This window comes from Neovison vison, chromosome 1 (assembly GCF_020171115.1).
Source record: "Neovison vison isolate M4711 chromosome 1, ASM_NN_V1, whole genome shotgun sequence".
Classification (NCBI taxonomy): domain Eukaryota; kingdom Metazoa; phylum Chordata; class Mammalia; order Carnivora; family Mustelidae; genus Neogale; species Neogale vison.
In genome coordinates this window covers 57,226,759-57,246,472 of record NC_058091.1, presented here as the reverse complement: position 1 = coordinate 57,246,472, position 19,714 = coordinate 57,226,759, and the positions used below count along the sequence as shown (strand labels likewise).

General features: G+C 40.2%; 1 protein-coding gene across 4 annotated transcripts in view; it reads right to left on the bottom strand.

Annotated features, from left to right (window-relative positions):
* EPM2A (EPM2A glucan phosphatase, laforin) overlaps positions 1-19,714 on the bottom strand; it is a 105,762-nt gene that overhangs the window by 5,437 nt on the left and 80,611 nt on the right. For 2 of the 4 annotated variants that reach the window (XM_044247133.1, XM_044247134.1), the window contains 2 exons: positions 5,587-5,651; positions 4,776-5,017 (listed from right to left, as the gene is read on the bottom strand). The exons of 1 other annotated variant lie outside the window; for it this stretch is intronic. In XM_044247133.1, the coding sequence (XP_044103068.1) occupies positions 4,776-5,017; positions 5,587-5,618 (274 nt within the window). In that variant the 5' untranslated portion in view covers positions 5,619-5,651. The remainder of the gene's footprint in view (positions 1-4,775; positions 5,018-5,586; positions 5,652-19,714) is intronic. One more of the 4 variants, XM_044247131.1, reaches the window with a different exon arrangement.

Below are 19,714 nucleotides of genomic sequence, written 5' to 3'. Positions count from 1 at the left end.
CTATCCCCTACCTACCCTGTCACATGGTTGCTGTTAGCCCAGATGAGAGCAACAACTTCCTGGGTGTTAGTTCCTCTCCCCTACCCTAGAGGGGCTCCCTGTGCCCAAAAGGCCATGTGCCTCTGCTAGAAAACCCATTCTAGGGAGTCTGAGCTAACACAAAACCCACCAAGGAATAAACAGAGGGTGCCCAGAATCAGAGCTTGCACAACATCAACAAGAGCCCCCAATTTTTTTTAAAGATTTTTTTTTATTTATTTGACAGATCACAAGTAGGTAGAGAGGCAGGCAGAAAGAGAGAGGGGGAAGCAGGCTCCCTGCCGAGCAGAGAGTCCGATGTGGGGCTTAATCCCAGGACCCTGAGATCATGACCTGAGCCGAAGGCAGAGGCCCCAACCCACTGAGCCTCCCAGTACCCCGAGCCCCTAATTTTTTATATTTCATGTATTTAGGCTCCATCCAGACCTTAATTAGATAAAAAGTTTCCATTCGTAAAAATGATAATACCTAAAGGCAAGAGAGAAATCCAGAATTTTTATGTAAAATATTCCAAATTCTAACTGTTGACAGCTAAGTTGAAAATTTTAAACCCTGCCCAGGTATAACAAAACATTTCACTGTTTGTGATTCTTATTTTGGAATATAAAACAGGCCTTGGCTCTCAGTAGATGCTCAATAAGCATTCATTAAATGCATGAATAAAAAATAAAATGAAATAAAGTCCAATAGTACTCATTAGATCTGAGACACTACTGGACTCCTCTAATCTAACTTGTGGCCCACACCTTCTCCAGGCTAATCCAACTCTGGAATGATTAAAAGCTTCCTGAAAGCATGTACTGAGCAAACAAAGGTTGGGAGAAGAGGGACACGGACATGCTGGAGACAGCCTGCGGCATTAGGGCCTGAAATCACGGAGAGGAGTGGAAAAGGCCCTGAAGATGCCCTTTACCTAAGGTTGACCTTGAAAGGCATTATTTATGGAGTGAATTTCAGCCTTTCCAAGATTAACACGTGTGCGTGTGTGTGTGTGTGTGTGTGTGTGTGATACACACACACATACGCACGCACGCATGCACACCCTTCTTTTTTCACTCCAGGCAGATTTATGGCTGAATGTATTATTATTTTATTTGAGCATATCTTCTTTTCCACCTTTGCAATGTAATATAGATAAAATCCATATTATCTAGTACAACCTTCAGTAGAAACTTAAGAAATTGGGACTAAAAATATAGTCCCAACTTGGTGATTTTCAAAGCCCTTACATATCAATCATCTTATTCTATTGTTATAATCCCGCAAGGCAGAAATGATTACCCCATTTTCCAAGTGCAGGAAATAGCCCCCTCGCTATCACACAGCTAGGCAGTGGCATCTAGGCTTAAGCCCACACGCCGAGTCTCAAGCCCACATGCCGTGGCTCCAAGGTCAGTGTCGGCATCACGGCAGAGCTGCACGCGGTGTTGAGTCAGAGAACAGAGGGTGACAGCAGAGGGGTAGCCGAGGACTCTGGGAAGCACGTGCCCTGACTTGGGAGGCAAAGGCCGACCCTGTGTTACCACCAGCACTGCCCTGACAGAGGCTGAAACACAGTCTGAGTGCGTCCTATAAAGGAAAACGGAAATTTAATGAACACATTTGGTTTTTTCCCAGGTGAGTGCCTGATTTGTCTCAGATGAAAGTTACAAACCAAAATTTAAAAAAAAAAAAAAAAAGGAAAGGAAAAAACCTAACTCCTTGGCATGTGACAAAATGTACCAGAGTAAGGATCGATAGTACAATTGATTGTAACGGGTCTGTGACAACTGGTGGTGACAGTCAGACCTAACACACTGTCTTCTTTCTCAGACTTTATCTGACAGCATTATGTTACAGCTCAAAACACTTCCAGATGGATTTTTCTCTAGCGTTCCAAAAATAGCTGATTAATCTATATGTTCATTGTGCTAATACTGTCAGCCACCCAGATTAATCCGGTGGTCAGAACTTCCCTGGAGCCTCGGAAATGGTCGTTAACCCTTTGATTACTCCCCAGGTCATGCTGAACCAAAGAAAAGCTTCATTTAGTCTTATCGTTTGGCCTTTTGCAGCTGGGAACGCTCCTTCTGCTGTCCTGGTTGTTGCCAGAGGGCCTCCGTGTGGGAGGTGCTCTGCTGATGTGACTGGAATGGGACCTGGTGACCCTGGGTTTTAACAAACTACGGTGTACCTTTGGGGATGGGGTTTTCCCTCAGGTTTTTGCATACCCCAAACTAGCAGGCAAATACCTATTGGTCACCAGGGCCCCCAGATAATCAGTGCAGGCATGGGACGGGATGCAGGTGAGCTACACTAAGCTTTGTCTGACCTTATACTCCAATGGGCAACAATGCTATGAAACCTGAACTAAGGAAGCAAGAATCAGAACGCTCTCTGGAAGCTATAGGCAGGTGAACCTAACAATCTTCTGTTTTGAAACCAGAGAAACAAAGCGCTTTCATATCAATCATCTTACTCTATTGTTTTGATCCCATAAGGCAGAAATGATTACCCCATTTTCCAAATGCAGGAACTAGTTGGCTGGATATCACACAGCTACTCGGGAACTCTCCTTCCACTGCCACAAGTGCTGCCAAACTGCCTCAGTGTGGAAGGTGCTCCACGGTCATGCTGCTCTGGGACCCCAAAAAGACCGTAACACAACTACAGTGGGCCTAGATTCAACCACTGATCTTCCATGCAAATGAAGTTATTTTTTTTTTCCTTGAAAACGAGCAAAGCTCTTACAGCTACATCAAGTTCCTTTGGACCACTGTTACCAAGAGGAGTATTTCTTCCCTCAAGAAAAAAAAAATTAAAATAAAAGTAAAAATTATACCTCTTCCCTAGTGATGGTTCAGTCCAGCCTGGGAACCGCTTGAGATTCATAGTCAAGGTGGCCTACGTCCAGCTCCCAAGCATCCTTGAGATCTTTTTTCTCTCCCCACCCACATCCTGGACTGTTGACTCCGGGGAGACAAGCCACCTCCCTGCCCACTCACAACTTGTCTAAGTCCAGGTGATCACAACTACCAGGGACTGCAAGGGCGCTGGTCTGTGGAATGTGCATGCAGAGCCTCAGGGGGCATGCGGGGACAGGAGTCACCGCACGGTGTCTGCAGCTGTGGTGTGAGTCTAGCTGCCTGTCTTGAAATCCAGGCTGTGTCTGTCTCTTTTCCTATGGCCACATTATTCCACATTTTTGTACCTGTCTTTTCCTCTGCAAAATGGAGATAACTGCATCTGCCTGGAGTCTTGTCAGAATTAAATGAGGCAAGGCATGAAATCGCTTAAGAGAGTATCTGATACATTATGTACTTTGGGGGCAGGAGATGGTAGAGTCGTTTCTGACTAGGCACAACTGCCTTCCTCCTTTCCCGCAGAACTGCAATTCACCAAACTCCCGCGTCCTGTGCCGTTCCCACAGCTCTCTGCTGCCCCCTGCTGACATCTTGTTGATACTGGCAGTGTAACGGTTCTCAGCGTCAGATACCTCCTCCATCCCCCCGCCAACCTCCTCAAGCACCCTACTCCACCACCAAGCTGAAACACAGAGCATTCCTGTAAAACCCCATGCCTTGGGGCTACGCCGATGCTGTTTCCTCCATCTGGCATACTCTTCCTCCCTCCCCATTGACCTGTCAAAAACAGGCTACTTCAAATGCCATGATACAGATACAGCCTCCCTGTGCTGCCCCCCCACACCCCATAAGCCACCAGGAGCACCTGACTCCTTCCTCACATCACATTCTTCTCTGTATTGTAATTACTTTTGAACTTCTCCTACCACCTTTTGCTATGAGATCAAAACTCCGCCTTACTCATCTCCTGTTTCCCCAGCAGCACTGATGTCATAACCCATCTTCACAAAGACATGCTCACTCCACCAAGTGCTTGTGCTGGAACTACAGCCTTGCTATCACCACCCAGCCCCCAGCTGGGTCATCTCTCATGATCTCCCACTTCAATCACTATAGTGATCCCCTAACGGGGGTCCCCAGATCCACTCTGGGCCCATTTCCCATCCCTTGTCCACAGTGCCAACTACACTACATTCTCCTGCCGCAGAGATGTCCCAAGCTGGTGGCCCTATGGGGATCCTCTGGGATCTTCCTCTCTGGGAAGAGAGGAATCCTCTGGGATCTTCCTCTCTGGGGATCCTCTGGGATCTTCCTCTCTCCTACCTCACCCCCACTAGCCTTCAGACTTAGCTCAAACATACCCAAGCAAACCTTCCCCGACTCTCTTCCTACATCTGACTTGCCTGTGCATGCTCATAGCAGTATCTTCCTGTCAAAAATGTCATCATAGTTGTAAATCTCTATTTATGGTCATTTGACGATGCATGTCTTCTCTTTATGACTAGAAGCTCCATGGGGACAAGAGCTATACCTGCTTTGCCTCAGCACTGTATTTCTAGCTACCAGCATAATGCCACACATACCTTAGATACACATAAATACATAAATACATGTTCAATAAATAAGTCATAAGAACATAAGAACATAAATACATGTTCAATAAATAAGTCAAAGGAGCCATGTTAAACAGAATCTTAGCCAAGGTGCCAAAATACATTAAATATGTTAAATTAAAACCTTATATTGATTCCATTTCCACCATTCATGATTAAGTCATTCAATTATACACAGAAAGGTATGTAGGTAAGTAGATAGGTAGACAGATGGACAGACAGCAAGGGTGTCTCTGAAACACATTCAGCAAGAAGTCAGAAAGATTCTTCCGATGCTTACCTTCAGTGCTCATATCTGGCGTCGGCATCCAGATGTAGACCAAGCCTTCTTCCCTATAGAGCTTAATCATGGTGTCTGGTGTCATGGGTTCTGGGTAGCGGTTACAGCCTGAGGAATTCTGTATAATATCCCATTCAGTCTGGAAATTCATCACAGCTGTAATCCCCAATTCATGCTTCAGTTTGATGGTTATATGTTCCACTTGACGAGGGCAGCTACCCAGCCAGATATTTGGTAGAATTCTAATGAGAATATATAGAAGCAACTATTATTATTGTTACTGTCATGGCTTGAGATATGAGAAGCTGCAGAAAATGTAATAAAGTTTAGTAATAAAATGCAATTAACCTTTAAATCTGGCACAGGAAAAGCTGCAGTAATAATATTAGATGGTGAAACAATATTATTGATGTAATAACAATATTATTGAAAGAAAAAATACTGGGGCTGTCATTTTTAGGGAAATAAATAATCCTATTAACCAAAATGCTAGGAAATAAGCATTAGCAAGCTAAATCTTATAACATATTAAAATAAGCCCACTAAGATGTATTTATTCCTTGAATGTATATGTGGTTCAACATTAGGAAACTCATCAACATATTTCAAACACTAACAAGTTAAAGGCAAAACCCCAGTGATTAGATCAGTAAATTCTGGAAAACATTTGCAAAAATAGGCCATTATTCCTGTTTGAAACTCTACATAAAAATTTCAAACTCTACATTTCAAATTTCAAAAGTAGGAGAACTTTTCAACACCAGAAGCTAACCATCTCCTTTTAAACAAAATCAAAGTTAAGCTTATATACCTTAGTGCCCAACACTGTCCTATATATTTCATCTAATGCTCCAAGTTAAGAAGAAATAGAACTGTCTGAAAAATAAAAAAAGAAAGAAAATGTTGTCGATATTTTTTCAAGTATGTTTCTATATCTAATATCCCAAAGGCTGGACCCCACCATCAAAATTTCTGAGTCAGTAGATCTGGGTGGAGAGTCCAGGAATTTAGAATTCTAACAAGTTCTTAGGCAATACTGATGCTGCTAGTTCAGTGCATCCTGAGAACCTGAGAACCACTCCCTAAAAGATTCAATTACAAAAGCTACGCAAAGTATTAAAAGTATTAAGATACATGGATGAGGGAAAATATACAAAAATCAAACAGCTTTTCTCTGTGTTCACAATAGCCAGGTACAAATGGAGAAATGGAGGCGACTCTCAAATATAAAAACAAAATTATAGAACATCTAGGAATACATGTAACCAGAAAGATTTATAAAATTTTGCTGGACATTAAGAAAAAAAACAATAGACAGATATACTGTGATATTATGATTTATAATAAGAAATATGTATTTGGTCTTCATCTCACTTTCCAGCACAGTTTCCTGAGTGATAAGAGGCTTAAGGGTGTCTTTTGTTATACATTCATGAGTAATTTGGATGGTACCTATCTGATGGGCTGGTTGCCAGGGGAACCAACTTTGTGACTAGAGGACAGAACTTTCAGTCCCAACCCCTTGGCTTCTAGGAGGAAAGAGAGCTGGAGGTTGAGCCAATCATCAATGGCCAATGACTTAATCAATCATCCCCAGGTAATGAAGCTTCCATAAAACCCAAAAGGTCAGGATTCCAAGAGCTTCCAGGTTGGCGATACAGAAGAGTGGGGCTCCCTGAGGGGGTATAAAAGCTCTATGCAATTCCCTACCAGTCCTTGCCCAGTGCCTCTATGCCATCTGGCTGTTCTTAAATTATACCTTCTTAAAATAAGCCAGTAATCAAGTAAAATGTTTCCTGAGCTCTACGAACTGCTCTAGCAAATTAATCAAACCCAAAATAGAAAAGGGTCATAGTACCTCTGATTTATAGCCAGTCCATCAGAAGCATGGTAACAACTTGGTTTGCACATGGCATCTGGAGTGAAGAGTGGAGGAGCATCCTATAGGACTATAGACCTATAGGACTGAATTCTTACCTTGCAGAAGCTAATGTTATCTCCAGGTGGATAGTGTCAGAATTAATCCGAACTGTTGGTGTCCAGAAAATTAGTTGGATGAATGGGGAAATACCCTCACCCCACACATGTTGAAATTGGGTTCTGGAACCCAAGAGACATACCACACAAACATCACAAAAATGTAAATATTTTCCAAATAACATATAAATGTAATGCACATTATTACAACTTGTTAGGTGTGGTATATATTGTCTTGCTCACTATTTCACATGTGTACATCCTCTCCAGAACTAATGGGTTCCTCCAGAAGTAATACTCTGTTTCAACTTTATTTCAGTCATGTCATCTAGAACTATACTAGGCTCAATATAAAGCATTCAGAAATGATGATGATGGTAAACAACACTTGATCCTCACCAGTATTCCCAGCATGAAGGACTAAACTACTTCTCTGCCTGAAAAAGCTCTCTGACTGACTTACATCAATAGACGTGTGTCCCTTCCAGAGGGACAGATTTAAGACCTCGCGCCCAATGCTCTATGCTCTGTCTCTCCCTGCCACGACGACGATCACGATCACGGAAACACATGTGAAAGCTGAGCTGCTAGAAGACTGAAGTAGCTCAGAATGGTGAGCTACCTCTGGAGGCCAGCTGCCCTGGAGAGCTGATGACTCATTGTATTAAGCCACTGTTTGTTCCCACAGGGTAATCTGACCAGTTTTAATACAATGCCTACATAATTAATTCCTTCAAGTCCCTAATGCCAGAAAAGAAGTTGAGCAGAGGGCCTACACTTTTATTCAGTTATTTTCATATTGAGCTTAAAGGAGTCCTTCTGAGCTGGGGACAATTTTGTTTCCCAGGGGATATCTGGCAATGATTACGGAGGCATTTTAGATGGTGACGCCGGGTGGTGCTGATGGCCCCTGGTAGACGGAGACCAGGGATGTTGCTAACCATCCTGCAATGCACAGGACAGCTCCCACAACAAAAAATTATCGAGGCCAAAGTGTCAGTACTGCTGTGATTAAGAAGCCTTGTTTAGGACAATAAAAGTGGGATAAAACTCCTTATTGCATGTAGGAAGAAAGGGAATACGAGGCAGGAATGAGACCAACATGTCTGACACAGTTTGTGGCTCACAGGCGATGTCATTCTTATGGAAATATGGTATCCCATGTCATATTTTAAGATATTTATGTATGTATAGAAAGAGACAGACCTAGGGACGCCTGGGTGGCTCAGTTGGTTGGACGACTGCCTTCGGCTCAGGGCGTGATCCTGGAGTCCCGGGATCGAGTCCCACATCAGGCTCCCAGCTCCATGGGGAGTCTGCTTCGCTCTCTGACCTTCTCCTCGCTCATGCTCTCTCTCACTGTCTCTCTCTCTCTCAAATAAATAAATAAAAAATCTTTAAAAAAAAAAAAAAAAAAAAAAAAGAAAGAGACAGACCTAGAGGGTGAAGCAAAAGGCTAATATAACATCGTTGAACACCACTACAACATTTTAAGTGGTGTGTAATGGAAAGGGCACTAAACACAAGCAAGAAAAAAATGCCAATCATAGCACGATAATTTTAAAGCACTTGGTAATAAAGCACTTAGGCCAAGTTAGTTATCATCTCTAAGCCTGTGGTGAGCTTCTCGCTAAAATGGGTCTAAAACTAATTAATTCACAGAAAGAGAATACAATTAAATAAGGTATTTTGAATAGGACTGATTCTAGTGGATGTACAATGAATGTAAGAGGAGTTTATGTCTATTTGTTATAATTTACTTACTTTAGTAATTTCTTTTGTATTATACTGACTACCCAGATAGTTTTCCATTGTTCTGTGTATCCTTCATTAGAACACTACAGAGTTTAGAATACTCATCCTATTTTTTTTTTAAGATTTTATTTATTTATTTGACAGACAAAGATTACAAGCAGGCAGAGAGGCAGGCGGAGAGAGAGGAGGAAGCAGGCTCCCTACTGAGCAGAGAGCCCAATGCGGGGCTTGATCCCAGGACCCTGGGATCATGACCTGAGCTGAAGGCAGAGGCTTTAACCCACTGAGCCACCCAGGCGCCCCTCATCCTATTTTCTTAAATGAAATCTAGCTTGCTTTGTGTTTTGGTTCTTTTTTTTTTCCCCCTTTTGGCTGTTGCTGCCATTGTTCATGCTAATGTAAGAAGCCAAGGGACTAATCCTCAAACGTGGGTATTCCCCATCCACAATGAAAATACCACTCAAGATCCAGCTTCTCCTCTCCATCTCCCCATGCCCTCCATGTTATTTGTTATGCTCCATAAATAAGTGAAACCATATGATAATTGACTCTCTCTGCTTGACTTATTTCATTCAGCATAATCTCCTCCAGTCCCGCCCATGTTGCTACAAAAGTTGGGTATTTGTCCTTTATATGGAGGCATAATACTCCATAGTGTATATGGGAGAAGGGAGTTGAAGGAAATTGGAAGGGGAGGTGAACCATGAGAGACTATGGACTCTAAAAAACAATCTGAGGGTTTTGAAGGGGCGGGGGGTGGGAGGTTGGGGGAACCAGGTGGTGGGTATTAGAAAGGGCACAGATTGCATGGAGCACTGGGTATGGCGCAAAAACAATGAATACTGTTACACTGAAAAGAAATAAAAAAATTTTTTTAAAAAACTTAATAAAATTGAAAAAGAAAAAAAAAAATCCAGCTTCACCTACAACTTAAATCCTACTTACCCTCCAGAAGATAAACCAATTTTTTATTGCTGCTTGGGCTTTAAGTCTAATAGCTTATTAGGCATTTCTTATGGGCTACTGAAGATGATTATGGAAAAAATAAAGGCAACAAATTTTAAAATAAAGAGAATATTCAGAAACACAGAAAAGACGTAATGGTATTGTGAAGATGAGGATGGGATTCAAAGGCCTTTCAGTTTATTCTTGACCCTAAAGCATTCTCCAACACTCCATTAGGCCAGTGGGCTGACAGAAAAGTCATTAGCAGGAACACGTTGAGAGTGCTCAAGGGATGCGCTTGACCAGGACATTGTTAGCTGAGTGTTCAGTCTTCACAGGAATAGAAAGGACGCACACCCTGGGTCATCGGCCCCTCCCTCTGGCTGCTGAGTGAGAGCAGGGACCAGCCCTATCTAAACACTCCACACCCCCTTCCATTGTCGCTTAAAGATTTCTCCTCCAGTTCCCTGCTGGATGTCCAGTGGACAGCAGTGGTGGGTTGTCAGACTACACTGTGGGGTCTAACGGAGCACACTAAAGCATCCAAAGCTGGAAAAGAGGGCAATAGAAACCCCAGAGGTTTAACCAAGAAATATAACCATTTGAACAACCATGTATTTTTACTGGTAAAATTTTGAAGTGGACTGGTAAAATATTAAAATGAATGAAATTCATGACAGGTATGCTAAATTCCAAATGTTACCCAGAGTTCTATACGGTGCTTTCTGAGTCCATAGCCCTTAGTACCTACCTAGAGAATAAATGCCAAAAGTGTCTGGCCCCAAGATTTGAATAAAGACAAAATAATAGCTCACAGAGATCTACAAAGCAAATCAGACAAAATAAGAAATCAGAATGCCAAACGAGCGTCAGTATATAGAATCATACTCTGTTACTGGGAACGAAAACAACAAAAGGGAAGGTGTTATTCTGCCATCTCATTCAGACCTGGTCTTCAACTAACTGGGGACCTCAGGAAATTCAGACCAGCTCAAAGGTAAACGGGCCCAAAGTTGGTACCTTTCCCACATCAAGTTTCTAATGGAAATAAGCCCTTGAAAGACGCACTTACATACATTCCCACACACGTCAACCCTAGCTTTTCAATCAGGGATTTCTAACTTTTTGGTAACAATTCTTCCTCTGGAAGTGCCACAAGTCAGAGTCCATATTGAAAAAATGAGTATAAATTCTTAAATTCCTGATTTTTTTAAGCAGTAAGTGCTGAACCTAGGAGATAGATCACTAAAGATAAAGTCTGAAAACAAGTGCTGTGTTGAAAAGAATAGAGAATTAAAGTTATAAAGTAAATGGTACTGAACTGTTATATTAGAGATGGAGCCAGAGGATGGAGTTTGTTGGAAACACACAAATCAATGGATCCTGCTTCCTCAGACAGCCTAAGTGCCCTTCCTATGTATCCTATCTCAGCTTGCTGTCTCTAATAACAGGTGATATATTTCTAGTTACCTGATATGCTGGAGGTAATAAGATGTATGGTGTACTTTCTAAACAGTAATTACACTGTTACTTATCCATTCAAAAGAGAATGATTTGACACCATTAAAAATCAATTTTTACTCATCTCATCTTACTTTTAATCTTCTTTCAGCATCAATGACACTTTAAGCCCTTTTAAAAATCCAGATTTCGTTTTTTTAAGGTGAAAAGAAGCTTGTTGAAATATGGGATTTGGGGAATAAAAATCCTCTGTAAAGGTAGTTTCGAGGCAAGACATACAAAACTTCAAAGATAAAATAATGAAATAAAAAATAGATAGTTCAAAGTTATATTATAAATTACACTATAAAATTGCAGAGAATTATTTTACGAATAGCTCAGTCTTGATCATGAGTTACATCAGATTTCTGGCAGCTCAACTATAGATTATCTGGAAAGGTCAGAGGAAACCACTGCACCTAATGGGTATGGACACACAAATGTTCCCAAACCTGACTTTGCATTCAAGCCACATCAGTTTTTATAAAAACATATATTGCCAACATCTAGTCCAGAGGTAGTTATTAAGTGGCTGTGCAGTAAGATCTATGATTCTGTGGATTTTTTTTTCCAGGAAATTAACCAGGTTTATATATATAGATATATAGATATGTATTTTCTATATATAGATAGAATATACATATCTATATATCTATATATATAATCTATATATCTATATATATATATATTCCCTATGCAGCCAGATTCCAAAACCACTAGCCTGGCCAATCCCAATAAACATATAGAAAGTTAGTATAGAGACCTCAATACCTTTTAATAGCAGCAAAAAAATATGGCAATGAAAGGGCATGGATTGCTCAGCCCTACCCATCCACAGAAGAGTTAAGTCCTTCCCATTCTCCAAAAATACTTTCAAAACTAAAAATGATTCCCAAACAGAGAGTGGGGAATGGGAAACTGTTAGAAGAGAGCAGCTTTGAGGATGTGTGTCTATGTGTTTAATGAGTAGCATCTTCTAAAAAGTCAAAACTACATCTACTTCTGAGTCATGACAAATATTTAATTATAGCAATATTCATTAAGAATGTACTTTGGCAAAAAAAAAAAAAGAACGTACTTTTGCAGATAAAAGTTTTATTCATTTGAGTATTGACTATTGCTATCATGATTCAACAAAAAGGTGTTTAAATAAAATCCATCCTAATAAGATTACAGCGTAGCTTAAGTCCAGGGGTCGGGGTGACAGAGGGTGGATGGATGGCTGACATTCTGGAACCTTACTTTGTTGGATGGCAAATCAAAATCAATTTCTCTCATTTGGGTGAATCTGGATTTGTGGTCCCAGGTAATTACATCACTATACTACACTGTTCACTTCACCTGTCAGGCCAGGGCCCCTGTTACAACAGCAAGTGAAGCATAGGAATCAGAGCCCACTTGTTCCATCTCTGCTGTCAGTCAAAGGAGGCCTTCCTGGCAATAATGCGTACATCATGAGCATCCAAGCACTTTGCAAAAAATACCGTCGGGTATTGACAGAAGGGAGGAGCATGGGGGAAACAGAAGATATCAGCAAATAAGCCAGTAGTATGGACTCCACATCTCAGTTCCATCACTAATGGCCTTGAAAAATGGCAGAATAACCTTTTCCTGAAGGTGAAAATTAGCATTATATTCTGTCCATAAGGGAAAAAAAAAATGTCGGGAAACAAGGGATGATGGGATCAATGTATGAACATAGGATTTGTTTATTTCTTATCACCCCAGGAGACGACAGCTGTTGAACACAGTGCCTTCTTCCCAGCCATAAAAACAAAGCACCATTTCAAAGAGGGAGAAAATGGATTTTGCTGAGGTTCCTTATAAAACCCAGCTAATGATTCAGGAGCAAAAAAAAAAAAAAAAAATGATTAGCACATTTGCTAAGTTGGATAATTTTGTTGCATTTACCTTATTTAATATTTTATAGGCAATTCAATGTGAAATTAAATGTGATCTGGCTTTTAAATAATGGGAAAAGAAAAAAAGTCTATTAGTCCTATCATTTAGATCTCATTAGTGGGAAAGCAAGAGAAACGTTAAAATCAACCTCCAGTAAGCTCTAAGCTTCATTAGCACATATAACTCCTGCTAAAAATCTGTCCTCTAGTGTTAGATGTTGTTATTATTACCAAACTTCTACCCCCAAAGACTCCAAGTAATGCTGAATGACTACACAAAGATAAATCTCAATTTAGAGAATCATCCTAATTTCCTTATTTAAAAAACAGTTTGGTTATAAGCTATACACTATAGTATACAGAGAGCACATGCTAATTTCCACAGGTACACTTAGTTTCTTAGACTTTTTTTGGATGTGCTATGTAGTTTATAGCCACATATATTTTTATTTTCTATATTAAAAATGCCATATAATAATTATTAAGGTCTGAAATGGATTGAATTGAGTTTCCCCAAAACTTCCAAATTGAAGTCCTAACCCCCAGCACCTTGATAACTCCTCACTTGGAGGCAGGGTCTCTACAGAGGTGATCAAGTAAAAATGAAACCATTAGGGTACGCTCTGACCCAGTATGCCTGTTATTCTTATAAGGGGAAATATGGACATGGACACATACAGAGAAGACGATGTGAAGATAAAAGAAGACAGCCGTCTACAAGGCAAGGAGAAAGCCTTGGAATAGATCCTTTTCTCAAAGCCTTCAGAATGAATCCACCCTGTAGACACATTGATCCCGAACTTTTAGCCTTTGGAACTGAAACAAATACTTTTCTGTTGGTTAAAAACCTCCCCAGGAGCGCCTGGGTGGCTGGATGGGTTAAGACTGTCTTCTGCTCAGGTGATGATCTCAAGGTCCTAGGATCGAGCCTGCATTGGGCTCTCTGCTCAGCAGGGAGCCTGCTTCCCCCTTTCTCTCTGCCTGCCCTTCTGCCTACTTGTGATCTCCTCTCTCTGTGTCAAATAAGTAAAATCTTTTTTTTTTAATTTTTAAAAAATAAAAACTGCCCCAATTCATGGCACTTTGTGAGAGCGGCCCCAGAAAACTAATACAAAGTCTAAACATCCAGACTTAAAATATATACATGCAATCATCCAGATTCTTCAAATATCCATACATCAGGTATACTTAAAGTAAAACATTTTCATAGATATTTTTCACCTTTCATCCTGATCTCTGAAGTTCTACAGTTAACTTTTGATTGTGCCATCCCAGTTGTCCTCTTACACAATAGGACTAGCCACTCTCATTCCTTGACTCCTGTCCTTCAGTCTAGCACTTGAGTGTCTCCAACATGGCAGACAAGATCAGCAGGCCCCTGGTTGTGCTATTTGGGCTTCCTTCTTAATCTAATAACTCAGTTCCAAAGTTCTTAATTTTAGAACTAGATACCTAGTTTTGATAAATACAATACAGTCTTGAATCTCTTTGCTTGGCTTTCAGAGAATGGATCTCAAAGGATAATCAACTGAAATGTATAAGAGCACACTCTTTGGACTCACAACTTCTTAAGATTTTGAGTCCAAGGGATGCCTGGGTGACTCACTCCGTTAAGCGTCTGCCTTCAGCTCAGGTCATGATCCCAGGATCTTGGGATCAAGCCCCACATTAGGTTCTCTGCTCAGTAGAGAATCTACTTCTCCCTTTCTCTTTCTCTCTCTCTCTCTCTCTCTACCTCTCTCCCTGCTTGTGCTCATGCTCTCTAATAAATAAAATCTGGAAAAAAAAAAATTCTGTGTCTAGGAGAGTTTGGCTTTCTTGGTTTTGAGCCTTTGTTGTCCTGAAATTTGGCTTATATGCCACACTGACAGATTATAGCAATAAATAAGGCAACTGGCACACTTCACTTTCTTAAAGTCAGTCAAGGTAACACAAAGATTGAGGCAAATAACCAGGCTAAGCAGCCTCAGTTGGTTACTGTGATACAAATTTCAACAAAATGTTCTATTAAAATAGCCTCTTGGCATGTTAATTTTGTTTCCAAAGCTGAGCACTCCTTGAAAGAGTAAAATGTCACGTTTAATACTTTCTCACATAATGAACTTGAAAAGATTCCTTTAAAATTAATCACTTGCATAATGAACTGGGAACCACTGAAGATCAAGGAAGTAATTAAAAATTAAATGTAGGGGTTTTTTTTCTGTATTTGTTTGAAAGTCATTCCATCTATTTAACAAATAGGTAATGATGCCTGCTTTTTGCAGGCACTCGACAATCAATGGTGAGCGAGAGAGTCAAGGTATTCCCTCCTGTAAGCCTACATTCTTTGAGGAAGGCAGGCAGTGAGCAAGTAAATATGCAAAATGTATGAAATTTATTTGTAATGTGCTACTGTGGACATGAACAGGGAGTTAAAATAGAGAATCACAGGAAAGCTAGACTTCAGTTAAGACAGTGAGGAAGGGCCTCCCTGAAAAGGTGATATTAAAACCAAGACCTGATGTAGGAAAAGGAGTGAGACATTCAACATTCCTATGGTGAGAAAGAGCAAGGTAGACTTTAGGAACGGAGAGAAGCCTAAAGACATGGAGTGAGGTGGGCGAGAAAGGAGGAGGGCGTGAGTTAGGTTGAGAAGACCATACCAGGCCTTACTGACATGCAAGGGAATTTGTTTAACACTACAAATGCAATGAAAAAACAGTGACAGATTTTTAAGTAGAGGAGTTACACGGACTTGTTTTAGCATTTTTAAAGGGTGACTCTAGCTGTTAATAGAAAATAAATTGGGTAGACTCTAGAACAGGAAACTATGGAGGAAAAGGGAAGACCTTTGGGATAGTGACAGCTTGGAATACAGGTACTGGTGCAGATAAAGAAAAATGAATTAGCTCAAAATGCACTTTAGTGGTACAACCAGCAGGATATGCACATTAATTAGATAAAAGAGTGGAGAGAAAGTGAAAATTCAAAAAATGACTCCCAAGTTTAGTAATGTGATATTATAATCTACAGTTTCTTAACCAGGTCTGCCTTCAGTGAAACCTATGGTTCCCTGAATTTGTTTACTATGTGTTTTTACAAGTTTCAGATTAACCAACATTTTATATTCCAGCCATCATGCTCATGGCTTCCACATGCTTAAAGGCTTGATGATATCAAACTATTCAAACTTCCTTTCAGTTTTCCACTCAAATCATTATATCCATTATTAAAATATTAATAACATAGGGTTTTTATTGATATAAGAACTTTGCATGCAGAATAAGTTGATCATCAACTAGATTTATCTCATATCAAGGAAATATCCACTGTAGACAAAGTGGTACACAGGAAACTGACTTATTTAATCAATTCACTAAAAAGATATTATTAAAATTTATTTTTTTATACCTGTGAGTCTTCATTTCAGCTTTAGAATTTTTAAAAAAAAAAGGAATTTAAAACACATGACAGCAAATGAAAAAAACTCATTTTTCTTTTTTATACTAATTCTTCAATGCCAACCAATCATCTGCTTAATTAAAATACAAGGAATTTCTAGCATGAAAAAAAAAATTCTATTCAGTACTTTGAACACAATAGGTGTTCACGCTATAATTTTCTTGACCATATAGTTTCTTGAATGGTTACTGTTCATCTAGACCAGAGCTCCTCAAATATTAACGTGGAGATGCAGCATCTGAGAATCATCTTAAGATGCAGATGGTGAATCGGTAAGTCTGGGATGGAGCCTAAGATCCTGCATTTTCACAAGCTTCCTTGTACAACCAAGGCTGCTGGCCCCAGTAGCAAAGAGTACTCTACTAGGGGTGCCTGGGTGGCTCAATGGGTTAAGCTGTGCCTTTGGCTCAGGTCATGATCTCAGGGTCCTGGGATCAAGCCCCACATCGGCTCTCTGCTCAGCAGGGAGCCTGCTTCCACCTCTCTCTCTCTCTTTGCCTGCCTCTCTGCCTACTTGTGATCTCTGTCTGTCAAATAAATAAAATCTTTAAAAAAAAAAAAGAGTACTCTACTAATGGTATTCAATCTAAATACTATCATTATTTTATTATGCATCACAACAATTCACTACAACTCAGTACTCAGTACTTCAGTACTCAGGTACACTGACAAGTAAAAGAAGGTCCTCCAGCAAGAGCAAACAGAGAGACAAGCACTGTATCTCTGCTATTGATGCTAATATTAGAGGCCTAATATTAACCATGCAGAGAGAATGTTATTTTTTTTAATTCTAATTACAGAATGTTTCTAAATCTCTTTAGCCCTCTTTCTTGATTTTCCAGTGAAGGTCCTACAACAAGCCAAATGACGATCTTACATAACAACCTTCCTTGGCTCTAAAACATTCCTCTTTTCTCCTTTGTTGGAGGGCTCATCAGCTTCATGTTAGAGCCCTAAAATTTCCTTTTGTGTTATCTTTTTAAAATGTAGTTGGAGATTTTTTACATGTAGATGCTGAAAATCAGGGAAAATTCACATAAGACTTGAAATCTATGGGGCCCAAAAGGAATTAAATGGGTGAAAACTCAGATGCCATTAGCAGTGTTGGGGTATTTAGAAATTAGGTAAGGTTCCAGAAGGACAAACAAAAAACACCGCCTCCTCCCCTGTGAGATGTTAGTAGTTAGGATGGTGAGAACGGGAGAGATGTTAAACCACAAATATTCTAATATTGAGACGTGCAAAATCCCTGATACGTTTTGCTTCTTTCTTTCAGCCTGAAGTCAAGGCATATGTAGTATATTTCACAATGTATAGAGAGAAGCTATGAGAGCCGGTAAACCCTCCCAAGGGTATGCAAATTGGAAAGACCTCTGTTTCAAGTTACCCAGAGATCCTGAAGGTCCACCGCTATGGGAAAAGAGGCCAGGAAATAGGGATGTTTCATCTCCTTATGTTATCCCCTAAGTAGAAAAGGTGCTAAACAGTCAGACATGCAGTCTAATACAATTCACGAACAGGCTAAGTCCCAATCATACCCCAACCAAAACTGTTATATTTAAACTGGTAATCTTAAGCAACCCTAGTCATGGAGAGAGTGCACTCCGTTACATGGTGCTTTTATTGGCAGCTAATTTGTTCTGGCAAGACCTTCACAATACAGCTTTATTTAAGATCATCCACTCCACTGAGCACTCACTGAAGTGCTTAATTGGTAGAAATTGGCCTTAATTTTTTAAGCTAAAATTGCCTCTTCCATGTTTCACAGCCCAGGACATTGTCATCTCCACCTTGCAAGTGCTTCGATTTTTTTCAAGATATTTACTTGATTTTTACTTGATTTTTTGATTTTTTTTGAAGATATTTACTCTGCATTCACAGCTGGGTTTCAGTGTATGGAGAAATGTTAGGATCTCAAACTTTTGAAACATGTTTGATATCTAAAGCACATGTCCCTTAAACAGTATGAACCACCCACAGGCTCCCACTAAGAGAATTCAGTTAGTGTCAGAGATCCAACACCCATCAAGTCCCATCTAGCACAACTGATACTCACACAGTTGAAGGTATTCCTCAGTTCTATCTCTGTTCCAGATTACATCCCTAGGTGGTAGTATGTATCCTCTTGATCACTTTCATTACCACACATACACCCAGTTTATTTTTACTATGCTTCTGTCTCCTTCATAAACCCTGCGTCCTCTATAAACCTTGTGAGTGTTTCTCAGAGTTCCAGACTGTAAGTCATCTCCTAAACACACATCACCATCTATAACTGTCATCTACAACCTGGTAAATTCCAAAGCTATTGCCTCCAGTTCAGACCTCAATGCTCTACTGGAATTCTCCACTGAATGTGCTGTAAGTAGCAACTGAACTCATCTTCACCATCTTCCACTCTTTGCTCCCTACCCAAAAACTTAATTTTCCTCTGGTGTTTTTGATTTCTGTAAATTATCCCACAGTTGCCCATCTAAGGCAGGAAACTTAATTTTTCTCTCTTCCCCTTCTTACAGTCATTAACCCATATAAGTCAATCTCCTAAACAGCTGTCTACATTATCTAGTCTACATTATCTCCTGGTCTACATTATCATTGCTTCCCTTCAGATCTTCAACACTTAAGAAGTGAATTACACCAACAGCCTTCTAAGTGACCAATCTGTCTGTCAGCCACACTGTAACTAGAGTAATCTTTCTAAAACAGAAATCTGACTCCTCTACCTAAAACAGTCAGGTGCCTACCCATCACCTTCATATAAAGTCTGTAAGTCTTTTTTTAAATTAACATATAATGTATTATTTGTTTCAGGGGTACAGGTCTCTGAATCATCAGTCTGACACAATTCACAGCACTCACCACAGCACATACTCCCCAATGTCCATCACCCAGCCACACCATCCCCCTGCCTCCAGCAACCCTCAGTAAAGTCTGTAAGTCTTTGGTCTGATCTTTGGAATCTGACCCCTACATACATCCCTGATTCCACATCCCCTTGTGAACCCCACCCTCCAATTTATGAGAGATATTTGTAATTCTCCTGAATGCCCCGTATTCTTTCCCTGCTGCTTAACCTGATGTTCTTCCTTTTGAAATGCATTTTTAGTGCTCATCTATCTGATTAAGGCCATTCAGTGTTCTCTGATTGCCCATAGTCACACTTAGGTCTTCCTTCTTTGTGTCCCCATAACATAAATAAATGACCATACACCTTTATTTCCAGCTCTGGACTCTCTCACTCTGAAATGCTGATTGTACTGAGCATTTCCTCCTCTATACTGTGAGCTCCTTGAGAACAAGAATGATCTTATTGAGCACCATATTCCCAGAAGTTAACAGTATATCCAGTATATTGTCAGCACTGAATGAATAAATGAATGAATGAATGAATGACCAACTATAGAAATGTCTCTACTTATG